The sequence below is a fragment of the Phaethon aethereus genome, assembly GCF_964289735.1.
Source record: "Phaethon aethereus genome assembly, chromosome: Z".
NCBI lineage: Eukaryota > Metazoa > Chordata > Aves > Phaethontiformes > Phaethontidae > Phaethon > Phaethon aethereus.
This window is the reverse complement of record NC_138577.1, coordinates 24175182-24198634: the sequence shown is the minus strand read 5'-3', so window position 1 is coordinate 24198634 and position 23453 is coordinate 24175182. Positions and strand designations below refer to the sequence as shown.

Here is a 23453-nt window from a genome sequence, read left to right as displayed (position 1 = left end):
CCTGGGCTGTCCTTTTCTTCCAAGTTTCCTGAAGACCAAAAGCCATGATTCAGGTTCCTCAGGTGCTGTGCACACACTAATTAATAACAGAGTAACCCCGAGGCAAATGGAGAGTTCATGAAGCTGTTCAAACATTCAGTAGCTGGGGAGGTAGGCAATACACGCTAGAGCCTGGAAACCAACAAGGCTTGGAGAAGGACTGAGAGAAGGACTGAGGTCAATGGAGGTGAAGATTACATTGCAGGTGAAGAATTTACGATAAAGAGTTAAAACAAAACTAAACAGGCAAGAGAATGGAGGTAGCAATATACATATCTGGTAACACAGAGAATAGGAGTAAAGTATGTGACCGAGGTAAGCCCACAGTTACTGACATGGGAGATACATGAGAAAAAAGATTCACCAAAAAAACATATACACATACCTGTAAATCATTTCATTAGGAGCCGTGTCATCAAAGGCATAATCAAAACGAAAAGTTTGGTTTTCTAGGTACCTTGTTAAATCCACTTTTTGTTTTGGTTCATGTACCATCACAACATCTTTACTAGGAATTGTTATTACATCAAGGTCTTTCATTAAAGTTTCTATAAAATAAGTGAAATATATATTTAACTAACAACACATCATTATTTTTTACATTTTTTCATTGTTTACACTCTTATAACATCTCAGATAACACAGCTCCTCCAAGTAACAACATTGCAATGGATTTGGGCTTCCAGCGCCTAGATAGTAATCTGCTAAGTAAGAGATTTGGATCTTGGATCTTTGAAGTCTAGTCTTCATATCCTACCAATTGCTAGAAATTAAAAGAGAGATTGTACTAAGTTGATTAGAAAAACTAAGATCATTAATTATACCACTATCATTGTTGCTTGTTATATATTCTATAATAACACTTTCCATGGATTTGAGTTCTTTTTCCTCAGGGCTCCTCTACTGTTTCATAGATTACTGCCATACCTTCTGAGTTTTTATAAACAACTTCTCTACTGGAGAAACTGGATGCTGAAGTCCTACACTGCTTGGACTGTCAAACTTAAACACACAAAGAAATTAATATCCTTATGATAATCCGCTCTATTTTAAACTTTTATCCTTTTATTTTCCCTAAATCTTTCACAGCTTTCAAAAACAAAAATTTTGCTCTCATTCTACATAGGTATTTTCATCTGTGTATTCCTCCTGGAACCTAAAGTATACATCTTTAATATAGAATTTCTCTAGAGTAAAATCCTTTCTAAAAATTACCTTATAAACAGAAAGAGCTGAAAGTGCTGATGATCCTTCCTATCACTGGGAATGAACAAAAGCCATCTAGATGTGATTTCAGTAGTGAGTTCCCAGGTTATAATTACTAAGCAGCACTACAATTTACTGCTAATTGTTGTGTGAGATATGAGACAGCAAAACAGACAACCCAGTGATCCATGCTATACACAAAAATAAAGATCCTTTGTGTGCACAGTCAGGATCACTAATGTGTCCTACTTGCATTTCTATGTAAAATTTCTTAAGGCATGCAGTTGAAGAATTTTATGTGGCTTTATACAATCTAGAAGTCGTTTCACCGGTTAACATACTGATCAAACGGTACAGTCGTTACCATTGCATGACATTATACACCAACAGAAATATGCATTCAAGTCACTATTTAATCAATTTTTCAACCACTCTGCAATAAGATAAAATGCAATTATTCTGTAGTAATCATAAAGAAGAAATAAGGAAGAGTGATGAAAAGAGATGTACGACGGTCAATTCTTTGCAGCAAAAGCTTTTTAGTTTAAGCAGTCAAAAGCTCATTCTTCTTAAACAACTTTGCAATAAGACATTTACCTGCTCCCAGCTATTTGTTATGACAACCTGTATGCCTTGCTGATGAAAATTTGGAATGATTTTTCTGAAACCCACCAAACATTCCTCAATTATAAATATACGCCATTGAAATAGTATCTTAAAATGTCAATCCAAACACTCATCTCCTGCAAAGTCAATCCACAAAACTGATGGTGCTGAGAACACCTAAAAATTTTGGTGATAATTCTGTCTTTGTGAGACAAACAAACTAGTTTTATGTCTTCTCTTCAGGAGGTTACACACTGGTGTCTTTGATTCTTTTATACTCTTCAATTTTAAAACGTGGCATGAGAAACTCTGTTTCTTACGAAGTGTGTGTTTTCAGAAGATTGTATCATGTAGGTACTAGATTACCTCTATGGTTCGACACTGCATAGACTATTTCATTAACACCTTGTTACTACAGCTTCTTCTTAAAAATGAAAATTACTTTAGTGCCAACCTCATTTTTTACTTGGACATTCATCTTCCTACAAACACCTCTGCACTGTTTTTAATAGCTCCAAACCACTAATACCTAAGATATGCAACTTTCACAAATTCAGATCCTACTTCCAAATCCCAACTCATGCCCCATGACAACTTGCTCTCATTTAATGTCATTTCACTTCATCCACCTTCAGCGGAGGTGAAAGGTGACATTTCCCCCAGATGTATCAGATTTCTAAGTGATATTTTGTTAAAGATAATCTCCAAAGCTGAAACAGAAATCCAACTGCTACCAGACTTGTACATGGAATGCCCTTATTAAATAGGTTGTGCAAAATAGTTTCAATTAACCAATTTTTGAGATTATGCACTCCTTTCAGATCAATAAAAGAAAAAATAAATCAGGGAATAAGAAAACAGTAAAAGTAAAAATTAAGGAAAAATAAAGCAGGGGAAACAGCAACACGGAGGGAAAAAAATAAGACAAAAACCTAAGTATATACTGGTATCAGCATATGTTTTCCCTTTCCTATACAATTCTCCCGTTTTCCTCTGGATATGCTCCAGATAATCCTCAATGCGTAGTTCTGACAGTACAAATAATAAATGCATCCCATGTTGTTTCAAAATCAGAGCAATGCTCTTTGAGTCCTTTAGCTAAACAAAATATAGTAGAAGGAGAAGGAAAGAAACATCTTTCAAAACAAAAGTCAGCTTAATTAAGCTCTGGATTCAGACAGGCTGCAATCCAGAAGCATTCGCGTTCTTAATTTCCCACTGGAAGTAAGGAACTTCACGGGAAGGTTGGGATTTAACTGGAGCTGAAAACCGAATGGGTTTTTTTGGAATACAGACTCCAGTCTGATGAGCAGGCAGTGAGAAAAAAAGTTGTAGTACTAATTATATCTAAAAAAATGTCACTAGGGAGTCATTCCAGCACCTAATAGTTTTTTATTTCACATGCCCTAGGGTATCTTACCCCGCCCTGGGCAGCAGCTCCAGGGGATACAGGTCTCCAGTTTGTCTGTAATCCACTAGGATGGATACTGCAAGGATGTCTCGGACATATCTGGGCACCTAATATGTCATAAGACATCAGCATTTAGGCACCTGAATTGCTCCCTTGATGCAAGGATTCTCTTGATTCAAGACCACTTGAAAGTATAAAAATATGTGTACAAAGAATGTGTATGAAGGTTTTCACTGGGGAGCTCTCTGCTAGGAGATCACTGCAAGGATAGTTTAAAAGAATGGTGATCCTAACGCAATGTACAGATACTGAAGAAATTACAGTAGAACTAATTTCCAGATCAAATAAATACATCCTAGATAACCTTGGAAAAAAACTGCAGTCTCTCCGTGCCTCAGCTCCCAGTCCACAAAATGATGACAGTTTACTTTTCTCCCCATCTTTAGCCAAGTTAGGAAGAGTTTATGAATTTTCTGGGTCTGTCACACATATTGTCTAGTGTAACAGCTTCACCTTTGATCAGTACTTCTAGATCTCTTTAACACAGATAATATTACTATCAGAAGCAGCTTTTCAGACAAAAAGTTCAGCAAAATCTTCAATGGTCATACCTTTTTTATTGAGTGGTCGTTTTCGTACACAAACACATATCCTGTGCTCATCAATCTGCAAAGGAAACAATCTTCCAGTGAACTACACCCCAATTCCAGTTACACAGTATTTTACTTTATTTTATACTTCTATTCTTGAATTAATTAACCAATCATTTAAACAAAGAGAAATTTCCAAGACAGTGGGTCATCTGAACATGTAAAAGCCCCTTGTGTCTCCACAATAGCCACAACTCTCCAAAAGAGAGAACGATACATTAACAAAACTCCCTGCAGACAGGGATCTACCTGTAGAGTACCAGGTACCTCCTGGAACGTTGCAAGCAAATTCAGCTCTAACAGGGGAGGCATGCTATTCACAGAAATTGTCACAATCTCTGATTTCCACAGAGGTCTGAAAATCTTCATAATTTAAAGATTCTGCTTCTCTGACTTCTCTGCAAACCAAAGGCCCTCATCACTTTCACAGATCAAATATTAATCTTTATACTCAATAGGGTTTTTCAGAGAAGCTTAATGGTTTTGCGTGCAGATCCCCTAGCAGCCCAGGAAAATTTACAATGCAGAGTCTGAGTGACTACTTAGTACATATTGGTATTATTTTGTAGTAAAAAGATATTTAAATGACATAACATAATAAACAATAATTTAGTAGTCTAGGACCTCCAATACCTACTAATTTCAATATCATCAAATTACTGAAAAAATAAACCCATGTTATAATGAATACTAATATACATATTGAACTACTTATTTTTCATGTTTACAGACAGAAGTGTGCATTGAAAAAACTGGAAAGACATAGCAAAAATACAGAAGGATAAAAAATGTCCATGTTGCTGGGGTACTTACAGGATCTGCAGTTGTCAGTGGTCTATAATCCAAACTTGCCCTGAAATCTCTTATCATACACATAATTTCATAATTTGGGTTTGTAGCATCAACATCCTAGGGAAGTAAGCAACAGAATTTCTAATATACTTTTTTTCCTGAAATGGACTGATTTCAGTATCGTCTATAATTATTTGTAAGAAAAATATACATTAATTGAAATCTAATTTTTTCTCCAGAACGCCAGAAATGTCTCAGATGCAATTTTAATGACTTCTTCCATTCTGATGTAACTAATCTCCCGATCACAAAGAAAAGCAATTATGTCTTCTATTTCATATTTTTGCTTAGCATGTAATAGAAAATACTTCTTAATTGAGGACTCATTAACAGTCTACTCAAGAAAGAGAAATGCCTCCCACCCTTGCCAGAATCTTCACACTAAAGAAACACCTCCGAACAACTGCACAACACCATACAGTCCACACTTCTTAATCTGAGATCAGGCGGTCTCACGGACAAATGGATATTCATTTACTCCACTGCACAGGTACAACGCACACTGCAGAGGACAGTGCAGGAACCTCAGCTGCTCTAAACACAACCCTGCTGGGTCCAGGTCGGTTAAAGGAGCTTTATCCCTCTACTTATCCCGAGTTAACTCCTACAGTTGCTTGGATGCATTGGAAACTCTTCTAACACTCCTAGGTCCCCCAAAAAGCAGAGGCAATCCCAAGGACACACAGGAGGCTACATCCATGCTCAGAAGACCTCTCATCCCTAAACCTGGAGCCATCAGTTCCAGAACGAATGGACATGTAAGAGGCCATGCACGGAGCCTCTCCAAGCCTTGCCAAAGCTAAGCCTACTGTGAACTGAGCTGTCTCTCTGCAGAATCGATGAAACATCCTCCCTTTCACTTCTCCTCATGACTGTCAGTTTTTACACCATTTCAGGACATGCTGCTGACGCCATACACAGTCAGTTCTGGTGCTCAGACCTTATTATGTCTTGCATGTCTCCACCTAAATGATATAAAACTCCTTCTGGATCACAGCTAGCTGTGGAAACCATGTAGGCACTCTCAGAAAGCACGACATTGGGGTTAACATGCTGAAAGGGAACCAGTTCATGTCTGTGCACCTGTGACACAATCAGAAGTTGACTGTACTTCGGTATTGCTCACCGTGACTACAGAGAACTAAAAATTGCTGACAGTAAGTCCACAAAAAATGTATCCTGCTGAAACGTTTCCATCTAACATTCAGAAAAGAGTATTGTTTATTACAGAAAAAGTGTTTGCCTAATATTCTTCAAACACTGTTTAAAGGTCTTGCCTACTAGAAGACAGTGCTTGGCTAATTATTGCCGCATTTCACAACAACAACAACAACAATGAGGACAACAACAACAACAGAATACACAAAGCAACATGAAGCACAGGTACATACAGGTCACCAAGACAAACAGAGCTTCCTCATACAGAAGTTTAAGACTCAGATGCAAAGGGAGTCTTCACAGGAGCGATAAAAAGAAAATTTTAGGTGTAGTACCACGTCAAAATACTTTAATATATAAAACCAAAAAATATTTTTTCTTCACACATAAAGACATAGTAATGTTTTGCATTTGTGTAAATGGATGGAAATTAGAGGATATGAATTCAACATAGGTAATTTTAGGTCAGCTTAGACACATCATTAAACCATGAAGTAAACTGCCTGAATTACTTACTTGGTGGTGGTACTTCTCACGTCAGTAGCGGATTGGTAGTTACCTCTTTAGAGACTAAACACATACGCACAGGACTGCCAACAAGATTACACTACTAGTTTTGCTAAAACTTTTACAACACTGTGACAGAAAGTTATTTAATATTAAGAGAATCCTTCCCACAGGATTAGCAATTTCATGCCTTTCACACAAGTTTCTAACAACTTGCTGCCAATGCTTGCGTGATGCAAAGCTAAATTATAAATGCATAGACCAGTTTAAAGAAAAAAAAAAAATTAAAAGTCACTGTTCAAACTTGAGCCTCAAATAGCTCTCCTACAAAGCATCAAAAACCATAAAGAACAATCTGTCATAAAGTTGTATACCTCCTGTAGAATGACAGGCCTATCTAAAACCCAAAGTTTTCATTATTTTCAACAATATATTTTCCCTAAGACATAGCTATCAATACTTGATCTTTAAAAACACGTGGCAAGATAAACAATTGTAAGCAATTCTTTCTGTCAGAAGAAAAAGCGGGGAAAAACTGCGTAAAGCAATAGTTATGAGAGCAATGCAATCAAGGACCAAAATATTTATCAAACTTGTATACACGATAAAAACATTTAATTTCAAGATTATTACAGTTCATAAAAATTATTAAAGAATGAAAAAAGTACAATGATTTTGCAAACTTCTTCTCTTGCTGACATGCGTTTTCCATCCGAGCTAAAAATACTAACCTGAGCTCTTTTTTCTCTAAGTTCCTGCTGCTGTAACCTTCTTTTTTCACGTTTCTCTTGCAATTTTTCAACTTCTTTCACACAATTAGATTTTCTACGTGCTTAAAGAAAATGATAAAATTTTAAAATATTTTTAGTGTTGTATTTAGTATTTACACCTTAACTTTTCAATTTTACTAACTTACCAATAATTAGAATCCACACTTATAAAAAAAAGAATTAGAAAAAAGTCATGGGAATAGGACAATAATTATGTGACCAAAAATGTAAGGACAATGACCCTCAAAAAACATTTGGACAGATACATGTGATCTCTTGGTTTGAATTAAAAGAAAGACCAGGCAAATAAAAAAAAAAAACAAAAAACAAAACAAAACAAAAAAAAAACAAAAAACCAAAACCCCACAACACTGCCATGGTTAAAAAAAGATAAAGGAAAAACAAATTCCAAATACTAGCACAAGTATGACAAAAAGTGAAAATTTGTTTAGCCACAGGTCTCTGATAAAGCTCCTCGAGGAAGCCCACAGACAACTGCACATGTAGCCCATTTGTCGTTTATGGACAACAACATAATCCAAGAGAATGTACATGTAACGCCCAGAATGAATAAATCCTTGATACACGGTTTACATACAAGGGGGTCCAAATTCCTTTTTTGCAGCTTGAACTGGAGATATATCTGAAACACTACCATTCTGTTGAGAGGACGAAGACTGCTCAGGCAGCTGAGTAGGTCGCGCACGTGCAGAACCAACCACTGCAAAGGAAAAGCACAAAGTTCATCTGGACACAGGGGAGTAACATTCCTATCTGATTCTGAAATGTTTTGTTATGAGATAAAATGAGGCTCCTTTCCAGACACAACAATTTATTGTGGGTGAGGGGGAGCCATACATGTAGAAAGTCTATTAATAAGGACATTCGGCATGCAGCCTTTTTTATCCTAGTGTTATACACCAACACAACATAATCAAGTACCGATGTTGCACGTGCACAATTTTAAACACTCTACTGCAGAATCAGCACAACTTATTATGTGATTATACCCAAAAAACAAGTAAGAAAAGAAGCCGTGCTGTTTCACATCCTCTAGACATTACAGAATGGTCCCACCCCATTGAGCCTACAATCTCGGGAAGAGCAAAGGGGTATAAAGGAAAGGCAGCAAAGTGCAGCTCTCCCTGTGAGTGGAAGAAACAAACCTTTTTGACATTGGACTGGAAGGGATACAGATACGATCCATATGTCTAAACTTATGTACTGATTCTACACTGCTAAGGATGGCAATTTCTGAAGATGCAGTGGGAGTGGTGAGCATGCAAGCCTCTTCGGTAGAGCTGAATGCTTTAAACTGTTTTTCAAAGAGTTGCTTCAAGCAGCTCTGCTTCAGCTGGCCCACTTCCTCCACACGCTCCTGACAGAGTCTGCCAGAAGAGTACAAAAGTGAAGGTATCAGCTTTGATTAGCAGCCAGAGATGACACTCCACACGAAGGCCACCTCACTGTGCAACATGGAGACAACTACGGAAACAGGTATCAAACAGGACAGACAAGACTAATGCCCAGATCATTCCAAATATGATAGGAGATCTAGTTTATAGACTACATGAAATAAGACAGTGTGCTGAGAAAAGCTTAATTACAAGGCCAATAAAGAACAAATACTTAGACTGACTGTGAATAGTCAGATGCATAGGACGTATTAAAATACAGGTTACAGGGTTATTCCGTACCAAACAGACCATTTACTACAAACGACAACATGTATGGATGCGAGGAGAGCCCATCAATAAGGTGTCTGAGATTTAAACCATAGTAGTTTGAAAAAAAATTATCCCCTCCTCATGAGATTTTCTGTTTGTTTAACAGCCCCAGAGGCAACTGGCAGAAGGGCAAAAGTGGTCCCAATCATCCACCAGAAGAGTCTGAACACTTGCAAAGATATGCAAGCCCACTTGTTTTTCAAGCTTAAACAGATGGACTGGAATCTAGTCTGAATTAATTACAGTAGATTAACATTTGGAAGAAGAATCATCACCATCATCAGTACAAGTTAGTTAAGTTTAACGCAGGAGAGAAGATGAAAACAATAAGCAGGAACTACTCTTTCTCATGTTATGGATGCATTACACCTGTATTCAACCAATATATACTTTTCACCTATCCTCCTGTGGTATTTCAGCATTTTTTGTAGATTTTTCACTATTAACTGTAGAGTGAGAAATAACCCCTAGGGCTTAAGTACTCTTTGAATGAATGTTTACACACAGACTGTTAGAAAATTAAGTTAAAAAATTGAAAGCATAAGAATTTTAAGTGCACTGCTTAGTGGATAGTGATACACTCAAGCTGAAGCAAACTGAGGATGCTTTAACATGGAAAAGTCCACAAATGATTTAATGTACATAATTAATTTTTGCACCTTCAGTTCATTCAGCTTTACTTTTCTAATGCTATATTGCTTAAACTTGCATATAAATACTATTTGTACAGTATGAATAGGCATAAGTCTAGGAATAACGTACCATGTCTTTTACATGTCACATGCACACATACCGAACGAGAAATGCGGAACTGCTAAGGGATGTTAGGTGAGCAGGAGGTTAAAATGTTCCCATATTTTTTTACTTCCTTGAAACGGAAGGAGATAACATTTACCTCTGTTATCTCTGGCAGGGGTGTCATTCTTAAGAGATGCCATAGTTCGTCGACTCTATAAAGAAAGAAATCTGTTATTTGATCACCATATAATTGAAAAAGTAAACAGCAGCCCCATCTCTGCTTCTTTCAAGTGAATGAAAACAACATGACATCAGCAATACAGAGAAGTGATTGCTACCAAATCCCTTCCTGAAGATCCTAGGGTGAAAACTGCTTGAACTATACGTACTGTTTCAATCAACCTCCAAAACCTCCTCTGTATTTTAGCTTGAGATATATTTAGTTATATAAATATTAGTTCCCAGCTCCCACTCTGCCAAACCTGTTCTTACAAAAAATTTTTAGGAATTCACCATAGGAAAAAGAAAGGACCACCGCTATCAAATAGCTCCACAGAAGTTAAGGTTAAAAATTCAAGGATAACACCATGGATAGGAGTATTGTAGTTTAACATGAACATGTTGCATAGATGTTACCAACCTTCACGATTTTGTTTACTTTGGCTGATGGAGTAGGCGGTGGTGGTGTCTCTGGGCTAGGTTCAATATCTTCATCAGGTGCAAGGTCTGGGTTAAGTGAAAATATGCTCTCCAAGTCAATCTGTGTAAAAAAATATAAAACTTATTTATGAGTCTTAAAACAACATTCACCCTCTCCATTTCTTCTGTTACGCTTGAGAATAAATAGTAAATATATTTAGTGGTTTTGCTCCAGAATTTGTTAATTCTAAAACCTGAATTATTTTGTTTTACATTCACTAAAAACAGTGTAAGCTTTGGTCTTTGTATTAGTCAAAAACACACCCTTCAGAAAAGGGATTAATTAAAAATGACTAATAGATATTAATAATTTTGTACAGTGATTAAATTAAAACAGAAGTAGTTAGTATTACTGTGGTAATTTGACAATAACTGCAAAATACGAAAGACATTCTATAACATAAAAAGAAAGATCTCAATTAATTGAAATTTCCCAGGCAGTGCAAAAGAAACAGATGAATTACAAACACCCACAAAACAAAAGCACAATTGAAAACATATTAAATTTGTCATGCTATTTTTTTTCTTTTTCTCATTCAAAATGCTGTAAAATGTAAGGGGGGCAGGGGCAGGATCTTAAAAATAGCTGGCTTCAGATCTACTGAAACTTGGTTTCCTAAAAATTTTAAGTAGCTTTGGTCTTTATAAACCGCCATTTCCCCTGGCTGGACCTTTCAAAGGCCTCACGACTGTATGGATTCTGTGTGTCCAGAGGGATGAGCTCAGCTGATGAGATCACCAGGACTTTCTCAGAATTTTTTTTTTCTTTTTCCTGTGATTTCACAAAACTGGTGAGGTGTAATTATTTCTGAGATACTTCTCCAAATCTCAGCTGGCCAACATGGTCCAAAATTTAAAGGAAGAGGGGATAGTGAAGCATTACACACAAAGACACAGTTTCTCAAGGAAAGCAAGGCTGGAAAATTATTGCCAAAATAAATAAACAAGCAAACAAACTAGCAGTTCAACTCCTCAACAATACAAACACAAAAAGATTTCTAATCTAGCTCTCCCACTAGTTTCCTGTCTGAACTGCAAGTCATTCTCCCTCTAAAAAAATTGAGTTTTCTACTTGTAAAAAGAGGATAACAAGGTCAGCCTTTGTAATCTGGTTCAAAATCAATAGATGAGAAGAACTATTTAAAAACTATGACACAGAGCTCAGGAAGTCAAATTTAATACAACAGAAACCAGCATTTGCCCAACAGCTCCCCATGCAAAACAGTCTGTCACCAAAGAATTATGAAGTAAATTAAGGTTTATATCTTCTTTTTGTTTCCAGTGCAAATGCCAAAGTAATGCTCATGTAGATCACACATTTTTTAAAAGAGAAACGTTCTAAAATAATTAAGTTTACCTCTTTGCCTTTAGTATCTCCATTTTCAATCCACTCAACAGTTACGCTTTCACTATCTTCATTTAGGGATGTTACCATAGCTTGGTGAATTCGGCCTAGAAAGCAAACACAAATAATCATTTATTAACTGGTGGAAAAATTTTCCAGAATTTTTTTTTCTTCTCTGCACCGAGACATGCAGAGAGAGGCAGGAAGAAGAGGCTTAAAAAAAATGAGGTGATACATAGAAGATGATTCCTGGCCACACAGTGTGAAGTGGCTCAGACCTGACTCCTGAAGTGGCTCCAACGTGACAGTCAGCATATAAGTGAAAAGCTCAAAGAACAGAAAACTGAGTGGTAAGTCAACAAAACACAACGTGAAAGCCACACCACTTAGAGTCTCTTTTCCTGAGACAGGAAAACTCCAATACCACGAATGTCCCACGGGCAGCAAAGCCTCCTGAGGTGCACCCCACAAAGGCTTGTTTGTCCCTCTCCTAGGCTGATACAACATTACATGTCTCAACCCAGGTGTGAAGCCCCCTGAAGTTGTATTCTGATATCCATTTCTTATGGGCATCCAATCAGCTGATAATTCAAGTAAAATTAAATTGCCTGCAATAATAACACAACATAATACTCAGACTGCTGAGCTGGAGTTAAGATGCCATTGCTTTGACTTCTCCAGTGAAAGACCCAAAGCCAGCAGGACCCCATAAAGTACAATAAAACCAGTAGACTTTCAGTAGGAATAAGAATATTTCTTCTTAAATATGTAGTGTACCAATGTTTTTTTATGTCACTATTTCCTACAGATGCTAGCGAGGAGCAGTTGTAAGAGCAGAGCACGCGTTCCCTGACAAAACAAGATCCAGACCCAGGTGTCACACTGATTTCACATCAGTGCTTTGCCCTAACATTACCAAGAACCGGCGTTTCTGAAGAACAGGAGTCTAACCTGACTGCTCCCCTGACACCCTCTTTTAATGAGCCATAGCAGGAACAAGCAAGCCCTCACTCTGCCCGCCCCGAGCCACGCTCTGGTGCCCATGGGCCACGAGCAGCTCCCAAAGCACGAGCGACGGTCCCGGAGCAGTCCTTGGACACGCTGCTGCTGCCGGGCTGCTGCTCAGGGACCAAGCACAGCGCAGTCCTTACACGTCCGCTCTGGTCTGCGTCTCCTCCACCTTGCACCTTCTCTTCTCCTTTCCCAACGGCCCCCAGCCCCCCAAACCCACGCTGGTTTTCTCCTCTGCTGGTTGCTTGAAATTTCTGTTTTAGCCATTTCAGTCATAATTTGACAGTTTTCCGAAGTTAATGTTTCTGTACAGTCTAAGCTTCTTAGGGCCTGCTGAGGGACAGAAAGAAAGAAAAACCTTGACTGAAATGCCAAATTATCCCACCTAACGGCGCAAGTGACAAATGTATACCGGCAACCTTTCTTTCATTGCAAAGGCTGCCTAAACACTCACACCTAGGTACAATTAAGCAAGAAGAGAGACTGCAGGGAAGCGTCACGGAAGGTAACAGCCCATCTGTGTACTCTGATATAAAGCGCAGAGGAAGTGACTAACCAAGATTCAGATGCAGCGTAGCGCTCGGGGCCTCGCAGAGCAGCCGCCCCCCCGGCGCAGCATGGCTTGCACATCTGCCGAGCTGGCCTGGCCGGCAGCACGCTGGCACACGTGCGCTTACAGCCTCCGTGCCTGTCCTTGTCAAAAGCCTAGGATTCGCTCCACCACTAAAGCAGGTTAAGTAGTATTTTTATTAAAAAAATAAAAAAAAAAAAAAGGAAAGAGGAGAAAAAAAGGAAAGAGGAGGGAAAAAGGGGGGGGGGAGGGGGGAAAAAGGGGGGAAAGGGGAGGAAAAGGGGGGGAAGGGGGGAAAGGGGGGAAAGGGAAAAAAGGGAAAAAAGGGGGAAAAGGGGGGAAAAGGGGGGAAAAGGGGGGAAAAGGGGGAAAAGGGGGAAAAGGAGGAAAGGAGGAAAAGGGGAAAAAAGGGGAAAAAGGGGAAAAGGGAAAAAGGGGGAAAGGGGGAAAAGGGGAAAAAGGGGGAAAAGGGGGAAAAAGGGGGAAAAAGGGGAAAAAGGGGGAAAAGGGGAAAAGGGGGGAAAAGGGGGGAAAAGGGGGAAAAGGGGGGAAAAGGGGGGAAAGGGGGGAAAAGGGGGAAAAAGGGGGGGAAAGGGGAAAAAAGGGGGAAAAAAGGGGAAAAAGGGGGAAAAGGGGAAAAGGGGGAAACGGGGGAAAAGGGGGGAAAAGGGGGAAAAGGGGGGAAAAGGGGGAAAGGGGGGAAAAGGGGGGAAAAGGGGGAAAAGGGGGAAAAAAGGGGGAAAAAGGGGGAAAAAGGGGGAAAAGGGGGAAAAAGGGGAAAAAGGGGGAAAGGGGGGGAAAAAGGGGGAAAAAGGGAAAAGAAAAGAAGAGGAACAGAAAAAAGAGGAAAGAAAAAGAAGAAAGAAGAAAAAAGAGAAAAAAGAAAAAAAAAAACAGAAAAAACAAGGGGGGGGGGAGAAAAAAAATAAAAAAGCCCCACCCCGGCTTCGCTTGGTTCCTTTCCTCCGGTAGTCGCTCGGGTTTACTTCCCTGAGGCGCGTTCGGTCTGAGCAAACCTGCTCCGCGGGGACAGCCTGGCCCGCGCCCCCCACGCAGGGCGCTCCTCCCTTCCCCTTCACCCAAACGGCATGGTGCAGGCACGCATCCTGCCCTCCGGACCCTGCCCAAGTTCTGCTGGTGGCTGGGCTGAAGCAGACTCACCAAACACTACGCTCTCGCACCTTATTTCCTTGGACGAGCATTTTTGCGCGGGTTTTCTTTGTGCGAGGTCCTCAGTACACCTCTCCATTCGTTTTTCTGCATGTAATAGCCTCTAGGGACTTAATTTTGTGCAGGAACACCCTGTTGTAGAACTGTTCCTGGTCCACCAGCAAAGCAGCAACAGAAGCCACTGCCTTCCCGCAGCAGTGCCGCTCCTGCCACCCCCATCAAGAGCGTGCTGGGACCTCAAGGACACAAAAACTGAGGGAGCTGGAAGACTCCTCAAGCTTACATTGGTGTAGTCTTCTGCTGCTGTTTTACGGCTTGGCCCAGATGTCAATCCAAAAATCAAGAGAAAAACAACGTATGAAAAATGTAGATATAGCAAAGCATAATCTGTACAATATTACAATAACCTTTAGTATGTCACCAAATTTTATGAATTTTGAAGAAAAGCACTAGCGAGAGTTGAAACCTGTGACACTGTATTAGTCACAGAGCCATCATACAACTCTTTTACCCACTCCTGTTCCCCATTACTTTTGACAGAGAAAGAGTAATAATTAGGAAAGGTTTAATCTTTGCCATAACAAGTGAAAAGAGATCAAAGCAAGCTGATGAATGAATAGAAAATACTGAACCCCCTCACAAACACAGTAAGCCAGCATGCTGTAACAAAAGAATCAGAATATATCTTCCATCTCTGTGCCAGATTTAATCCGTTCCCTGGCCAAGAAAGTCAGGACTGAATGAAAACAAAACAAAACAAAAAGGTATGTCCATCTTCCAAATATTCTCAGCTTAAATAGAAAATCTATACTATAATGTTTAAACTGGCAATGTACCCATACAATTTGTTCCTAAAAATTCTTTGTGTTACTAAAAGTTTACATGTTATTGAAGTGCCAGAAAGCACATTTACATCTTTACAATTGCCTCTTGCTCTCTGCAAACAGTATTCCATTATATTTTTCTAGTACACAGCTGAATACAGCAGCTGTGAAATTCAGGAATGCCAGCAACCAATTAGGCTGGGCATAAACCTCGTCTAGCATATAAAGCATGACAAAGCTGCAAATGCTAAAGTGTAAGAGCCAAATCAATCTGCAGAGAGTGGTTGACGGCAACGTCCTTGATTTCTGGTGCATTTTCTGGAGTTGGTATCAAAATCTGAGATGTAGACATATCCATGTAAACACAAACGTGCATTATGACAAACTGAAAAAAGAACAAGTGATTCAAGAAAGTCTATCTTCACACACATCCCAAAACCAGAAGAAGAAAGCAGAGCCACAGGGCTGATATACCGACTCTTCACTCGGCATTTCTTTAATTTCTAGTGCCTCTCCTCACATAATTAGAATTCACAGCACAGGCAAAACTTTTTCCGGGAAGTAGTTCCATTGCTATAGGGTTCAACACTAATGGAGAAGTTATTTGAAAAGGCTATTGGTTGTGTAAATATGTTCTGTCATATACTGTGTGGCACCTGGCCTATCTCCTACTGACTAGAGCACGCAGAAAATATTGCTGCAAATACAGCAATACAACACGAACGTTATGTGAGGCTAACAGTTTACAATTACCTTAAATTAACATATGTTACAATATTCTCAGCCTAATTAATACAAGCGAAGAACATCAATTCTCCATTCCCTCTCTTTCTAGGACAAACAGAAGAAAGGAAGCACAAACATCTGCAGAAATATCACACAAATCCCCTCCACTGTCAGAGTTCTTAAGGTAGCTACTGGTGCAGAAAAAGGTTCAGGAAGCAGCAGCAAAGGCAAATAACTGGGACTAAATCAAACGTTTTAACTAACTCTCAACCTAGGTAGCAGTGCCAACCAACAGCAAATACCAAGCTGTACTTAGATCCTCACCTCTAAGCAAACTGAAGGTTTTCTACCTGCAAAACTTCTCCAAACCACCACAGCTTTGAAGGAGCGATCAATGACAGTACTAAAACCATGGCTTTTTCATCTTCCCAATACTTTTCAGGAACATAAGTTATCAGTGTTAAATATGGGTTGGTGTTTTCTAAATTACAGTCTGGGCTACAGCACTGGCTGATGTGACTCAAACCCCTTTGTGCTCTCTCAAGTGACTCAAGAAATAAAGCTGGAAGAAGACCACAGCCTTCTCCACCCTTCTACATAATTAAAGTGCACCCACCCCAAAATACACTGTACTTGCACATCTCATGCAAAAGTTTTGTGAAGTCTTAGAGATACCTTTGAGTTGTAATAATTAAAAATTTACACACAGGCTCTGGATCAGGCTACGGAGAAGAAACATTCATAATTTCCACTATGATCCTCTCATTTCTCCCACAAAAACAGTAGCAGCACCCTGCCCGGCAGCGTTATGCTATGACCATCATATATTTGTTTAAGCCTTGTCAGCTCAAACCCAGGCAATTATTTTTAGCAGGACCAGGCTATGGTAATGTTAACGGACCCAACATGCAGCAACGGAAACTCACAGCTTATGTTAGATCCTCTGGACTTGCCACTTCTTTAGGAGCACAAGTGTGTTATACTAGCTCAGGCAGTGGTCCATCAGCTGATCACTTAGCTTTTCTAAGTGCATCAACAGCAGATGCTTCATAGATGAATGCAAAATATACTACAGCTTAACATCTCCTACAGAGTCTTTCTGAGGATGACCACTGCAAGAGAAGCTACCCACTCTTAAAGGATTATAATAGGCATTTTTGAAATAGCCATGGTTTTCCTAATCACATTCATAAGGGAGTAACATGAACGTTACCTCATCTGCAGACACCTGGACAGGATTAGCCTTCACCTTCTGCCACTTGATCATCAAAAACTGGAACTGCGAAAAGTAGAATTTTCTTCACTCTCTTTTAAAAATAAACCCCAAGTTACATATACAATGTACATTTGGGAGAAACACGAGGCTGCAAATCCAGAAGCAGCATTTACCAGAATTACCATGGTCCAAAAAATTGTCTCCTGTGCTATGGGCTCCAGTCTCGGTGACTCTGGAAGAAGGGCTCTCCTGCTCCCAGAGAGCTCAGGGAGATGAAAAGTAATCCTCTACTCACAAAAAAATGCCTATACCAAACTTCAAGGAAAAAATCCCAAAGAAGAAGAGAATTCCAGGCTTGGTGTCTCCAGCAATGTCAACCGTGGCGACGTCCCTATTCAGGTGATCAGCACTTGCCAGGGTCCTCCCTGTGCTACACAGACAGTCCTGCCTCTAATCCCCAAGGAAAAAACAGCAGTTACTAGTGACGGATGTTTCTGTCTCCACAACTCTAAACAGGTCTGATTTTGTTTTGTTTCAGTGTTGCATTTATCCACAAACAAGTGGCCTTTTATTTTCTTTGTATCTACCACAGTTATGCTTTAGTTTTAATCGTATAGATTTATTTTGGTTTTGCCAGCCTTCCTTATTGTCTTGTCTGCTACCCGAGTTACAGTGCTGCCACACTGTCAGATGGGTCACTGAATAATACACAGTACCTGCCATATTTCTAAAGCTAGCTCTTAAATATTTAAAAAAATAATAATGATTTGAATTAAAGATATATTGTAATACTTTTGTGAATGATCCCTAGCTACCAACTCATTTTGTTTTATTCTCTAAATTCTCACAGCAATACTTAAGTCCTTGAAATGACAAGCATGTTACAACCACATTTTATGATCTCTGTAGACCTCTACAATGTAACGGACAGGGACTTTGAGAGGGGAAGCTAATATTACCCAAATGAAGTTACCCACATCTGCCTGTATATTTCAGCTTTGAATTAAAATCCAACTTAATCTACTCTTGCCCCTATCTAGAAAGCTAACGAACTCGGAAAAATCTCCATCTAATATATGTATCTAATTTCTGTGCAAAAACCAACCAAACGAAGAACTTTAGAAAAATAAAGTTCACAGATCTTACCAAGCCCACCAAAAAATGAGGAGGGGGAAAAAACCCAACACATAGACATGCCACTGAAGTATGTATAATACTGATCTTCAAAACACAAACAGCACATTAACAGCAAACAGGACACAAGTGACTTTTTGGCTCCCCTTGCATTCAACACCAACAAACCCCTCCACTCCGAACCACTAAATTATAATTCGCCGTGCTCAGTCTAGCTGAACTTGTTAGCTGTCCAGACTGATGCTGATGCACCTTCGCTAAAGCACTTACCTACAGCTGCATCCCAGCGCCGCTGTCACGGGTTTTCCTTCTCTAATAATTGTCAAATCCCCAATCTTTTCACATTGTGATTCACTGGGTTTTTCTGCTGACCTTTTATTCTGCAAGCTGATCTCTAAAATTTCCCTTTACATTCAAAACAAGTTTCCTGTGGTTTCCCCAGTTAGAGGAACACTTCAGTTTTTCTACTTCCTTTCAAGGCAGATCCAGTTTCTTTTGGGGGTGGGGAGCTAATACTCCTTTAAGCATGTTTCAAAGGGCATTATTTTACGTTAGTGAGCTCCTCCTAAAACGTCTTCCCTTTATTAGTTTTCAGAAGCTTCAACTGCCAGTGAAATCAATGGCAGTCATCCCACTGGCTTTAAAAAAGGTTGCCAAGAGCATCTCACCACCGTAGCATTCGGAAGCCACAGCTACATATTGCCTATTGCCTCTGTAGGCGTCAGAGTCGGAGCAAGAGAGGAGACTTGTTTCTAAAGCGGCTCAAGTCATAAAGAAGCATCACAACACGATGGCCAACAGACGCACTGATATGTAGGTATTTACCAGCAAGTTACTTCAGCTGTACCATGCCAGTCATCATTTTTAAGAGAAAATAAGTTTTCTACATATAACTTGGCAACAGAAGATGATATTTGGAAAGAAGCACGTGTCCAACCATAGCTAATATATACTACCATAAGCCCCCTAGAAACCCTTCAATAAACTGAACACATTTCACCTTTACTGTTATTAAGTGGTCTGCCTCTGCTCTTCACCCCAAAAAGCTGCACTAGCACCTTGCTGTCAACATATACAAAATTTTGTACAGATTACACATGTTCACAGTCATTTAGTACTCTGTGCTTTCTTTTATAGCTTGTGCAAACACACCTGTACAAGAACAGTGGGCCTATCTCTACCTGTTTGAGTCTTTTTAGGGGTATCTCCTTCTCCAACACTGTCAACCCGGATGAGGTGCAGTATCCCACAGGACTGCTTTCCACAGGAGTACTCACTGACAAAGAACAGTAATTCTGAAATTGCACTCACTTTTCCCCTTGTCAGTTTACCCTGGTAAGTCCACACATTTTGTGATTAACTAGACTATCAAGGTTTTTCTCATGTCATTTACAGTTTATGGTCTCCCAATCTGTAGCAAAAGCACGTTTACACTTGTGCCACGTTTTACCCCAGTTGTTTCATTCCATACTTCCTAATCTTCCTGCATGATATACATCTCCGCAGAGATGATACTCCCACTCTAGCATAGTAATGAAGTTCCCCGAGAACAACGTTACTTTCTGTGTTACGACCAGGAATGAATAACAGTAATGGATGGGAAAAACCAGCCAGCCAGTCCCAGCACTGGTCCCAGAAAGCACACTATTAAGTAGAAATTATTAGGTATGTTATCATCACCTGTCATAAATATACTATCATTCTTGTATTAAACTTCATCCGAATCATCTTTCATACTCTACGGAACGTTTTATTGAAATTCAGAGAAACTTACGGCTGACCCTCAAATGGGGTCGATACCAGTAACGCTGCGCAAAGCCTCTCCCATGCCGACGCTCCGGTGAGGCCAAGCTCAGGTCAGGTCACCCCGCGCTGAGCTCCGGGATTCAGCACCGTGTCTACCTGCTCTACCTCTAGGACACTAGTTTGGCACACAGAGACTAGAAGCACTTCAGCATCTGTCCTTCACTGTTTGCTACTACTTTCAGTCATGGCGCTGCAAGTTCCTACAATGCTTCGATTAGATTTGTAAATTTTCCCCTTGTTTCAGTGCAACATCAAGCAGGATGAGCTGCAATCACTTCTGAAATTGATGTTCATGTGATGGCCAATTGCTCCATGACCTAAAATCCTTCTATTCAGCTATGTTGGTTTTGTCGTTGAGGTACCACAACAGTTTTTCTTTTTTCTGATTGGGGAGGGAAAGCAACTCCTACAAAGATCTACCACTTGCTGTCAAGTTAGATTGTGTCATGCTCTTATTAAGACACGGCATAACCCATGAGCAGCCTTCTCATTCTCAAGCAGCAGGCAGTACTAGGTTGTACTAGAAAAAACTCAAGTCCTGGAGATAACCTCTGTGCCTTTTTTGCTGACCACACCATGGACAGAAACCCTAGGACAACTGGTACAGCTTGGTTAATGTCCGCAACAGCCCTGGGACAGCACCTTTCATGGCACGGTGCTCGCAACTACAGCACTTAGTGCTCAAGCCCAGGTCCTTCAGCTATGCCTATGGTAGCAAGTAGCATCCTGCAACAGAAGAGATCCGCAGAGCAAAGCAGGTGGTGCTGGGGACCAGACATTCATACTGCATGTTTTGGAGGGGAGTGGGGGGGTAGTCCAGTGCCATAGACTGAATACCCCTTGCTGGAGCGCATCATGTATATATCTGAAGTGTACCCTCCAGCTAAATTTCATCCAAAAGGAATTTAGTGTGCTCCAAGGCTGCTTTCAAAGTGAAAATTGTACAGGTGCACCCCTCCTGTCCCTTGGGGATTAGAGCCCTAAGACCTCTGGATTTTTTTTTTTTTATGGTTATTCACCTTGACCTACACAAGAGAGAAAACAGCATTGCAGCCTCCCACTATGATGCTGTTAGAGCATGAACAGGAGCATGTGCTGCATGCCCAGGGACATGCACAAGAATGTGAAAGTGTGATGCTTATGAAAATGCAGAAGGACTGTCCAAGCAGTGATAGCCAAAATGATGCAGTTCACGCCTCTTCTCAAGAACCAGTCAAGGAAGTTTAGGTTTGCTGTAGGAGGCAGGTCATCTGGTTCACTCCAGATGGGAGCCTGGAAGTGAACTAGCACATGTGCAATGAGAATGATCACGGTGCCAGGACGCTAGACTAGAGCGAGGTGCAACATAAATTCAGTCAGAACAGTCCAAACCATAAAATACTTTAATCTCTTCAAGAAGATTACATGCAAACAAGTGCTAATGAAGGAGGGGACTAGGAAAGTGAAGCACTGTTTTCTTTTATTATATAGGCCTTTCAAAACATTATCTGTAAACTTATACATCAGCTTCCAGCCTGGTGTTCGGTTACACTCTGAATTACACTAAATTTGGGGTCTGATCCTTTGCCAAGACAGCGTTTTAGGTATTCAGATGCCATGACTTCAAAAGGGCCTACAAGGGAGTACACAAAAAGGCGGCAGATGAGCTTCAACATAGACAAAAGAAATATAATGCACCCAGAGAAAAATAATCTACATTTTGGGTACACAATGCTGAAAGTAGAAGTTACAACTCAAGTAAGGGATCCTTAAGGTAACAGAGTTTTCTAAAAACATTGACTCAACATGCAGCTGCAACAACAAAAAAAGCCAGTAGAACATAAAAGCAACTGTTATTTTCAAACTATAAATAAAACTTTGGTACACCCACATCTCAAGTACTGTGGCACTAGCCTTCACACCTAAGAAAGATGAGTGGAATTAGAGGAGGTAAAGAGAAGTACAACTAAGAAGTTGAAGAGAATTAAGATATTAAGGTGGGTGAGACTGCTCACTTTTGAGGAAAAGACTGTGGGTGGATTTGGTTGCGCTTTACAGCCATAAAGGACAAAATGAGTCGAAAGTGCTATTCACCAAATCCTGCAACAACTAAAGCTGGGAGCAGTCTCTTAAGGCACAGTGGTTTCAGGCAGATATAAGCAATAATGTACTATTCTAGGCAGCAAGTAGGCAACTTCTCCATCTTGCTTCTACACGAGGTTGTGGGTGCAGACAGTGTAAGCTGGGTCAGAAAGGTATTCAATAAATTCACAGACAATAGGTCTATAAATGGATATTTAATAGGACTACGCAGACTTGTACTTCTAATATCCCAGATATAATTCCAGACACTGGGGGAAGGCAAAGACTGCAGACAGCGGCAAAGCTGATCTGCTTTCCCTCAATGGCCTCTCCTACCACTGTTCAGCTAGACAAACCACCAGTCTAATCCACTGGGGTACTTCTTATGGTCGTGGTAAGCATACTTTAAGGAGAAGCAGGAATGTCCAAAAAGGTAGAAACACTTCATAAGCTTTAAAAAAAAAAAAAAAATTAAAAAAAAAAAATCACATTCTCATATTTCAGTAAAGGTCTTACAAAGAAAGAGGGGAAAAAACCTTTTCATTTGCTTTTCATAAAGTAATCTTCATTTTGTCATATATTCACATAGCAATCTCCCTTCCAAAGTGTAAAAAAAGCCCAACCTAAAACAAGAATAATCCATCCATTTTCAAAATTCCTGTGAGGTTTTTCCAACACTGTCTGGTCCCTTTCATGGCCCATATGAACCCCGTCTAGCCCTCACATTTAAGGAAGATTAAGCAATCAAGAGCTAGAGCTGCAAACTTTATCCAAATGAAAAGAAGATGTTAATGTATGCCATGATAGTATTTTCTGTCCTCTATCACATTTTCCTTTTACTGCCGCTGCGTAAGTGGAGGTTTTCATTCAATTCCTGGTAATGACATTCACAACTTTCCTATGAGTTGACAACTTGTAAACAAGTTGCAGGAATAGTTCAATGTCTTATAATTTTTTTTTTAGTTTTGTAAAACTGAACATAATTTGACATCTTTCTGCATATTTAGTCAGCAGTTCCTTGGAATCCTGTAGGACAATTTTGCAGGCAGCTTCTTTAAACTCTTTTAGAACTTCTTCTGAAAGTTCTTCTCCAGCATACTTTGTTATATACTTTCACAGATCAAAGTTCTTTGTGCTCTGTATAAATTTCAATACAGTTATGGTATGTAGGACCAAAAATAGCTTCAGTAAAGTATCTCTTTCAAACAGCATCGGGGTTTAGTGGT

The 23453-nt window shown here is 39.8% G+C and overlaps 1 protein-coding gene across 3 annotated transcripts in view; it reads right to left on the bottom strand.

Annotated features, from left to right (window-relative positions):
• KIF2A (kinesin family member 2A) overlaps positions 1-23453 on the bottom strand; it is a gene marked incomplete at its 3' end in the record, with an annotated part of 59905 nt that overhangs the window by 27187 nt on the left and 9265 nt on the right. For 2 of the 3 annotated variants that reach the window (XM_082013077.1, XM_082013078.1), the window contains exons 2-9: positions 11721-11815; positions 10305-10424; positions 9822-9876; positions 7798-7920; positions 7161-7261; positions 4726-4821; positions 3874-3928; positions 425-587 (exon numbers count right to left, since the gene is read on the bottom strand). In XM_082013077.1, the coding sequence (XP_081869203.1) occupies positions 425-587; positions 3874-3928; positions 4726-4821; positions 7161-7261; positions 7798-7920; positions 9822-9876; positions 10305-10424; positions 11721-11815 (808 nt within the window). The remainder of the gene's footprint in view (positions 1-424; positions 588-3873; positions 3929-4725; positions 4822-7160; positions 7262-7797; positions 7921-9821; positions 9877-10304; positions 10425-11720; positions 11816-23453) is intronic. The other variant, XM_082013079.1, reaches the window with a different exon arrangement.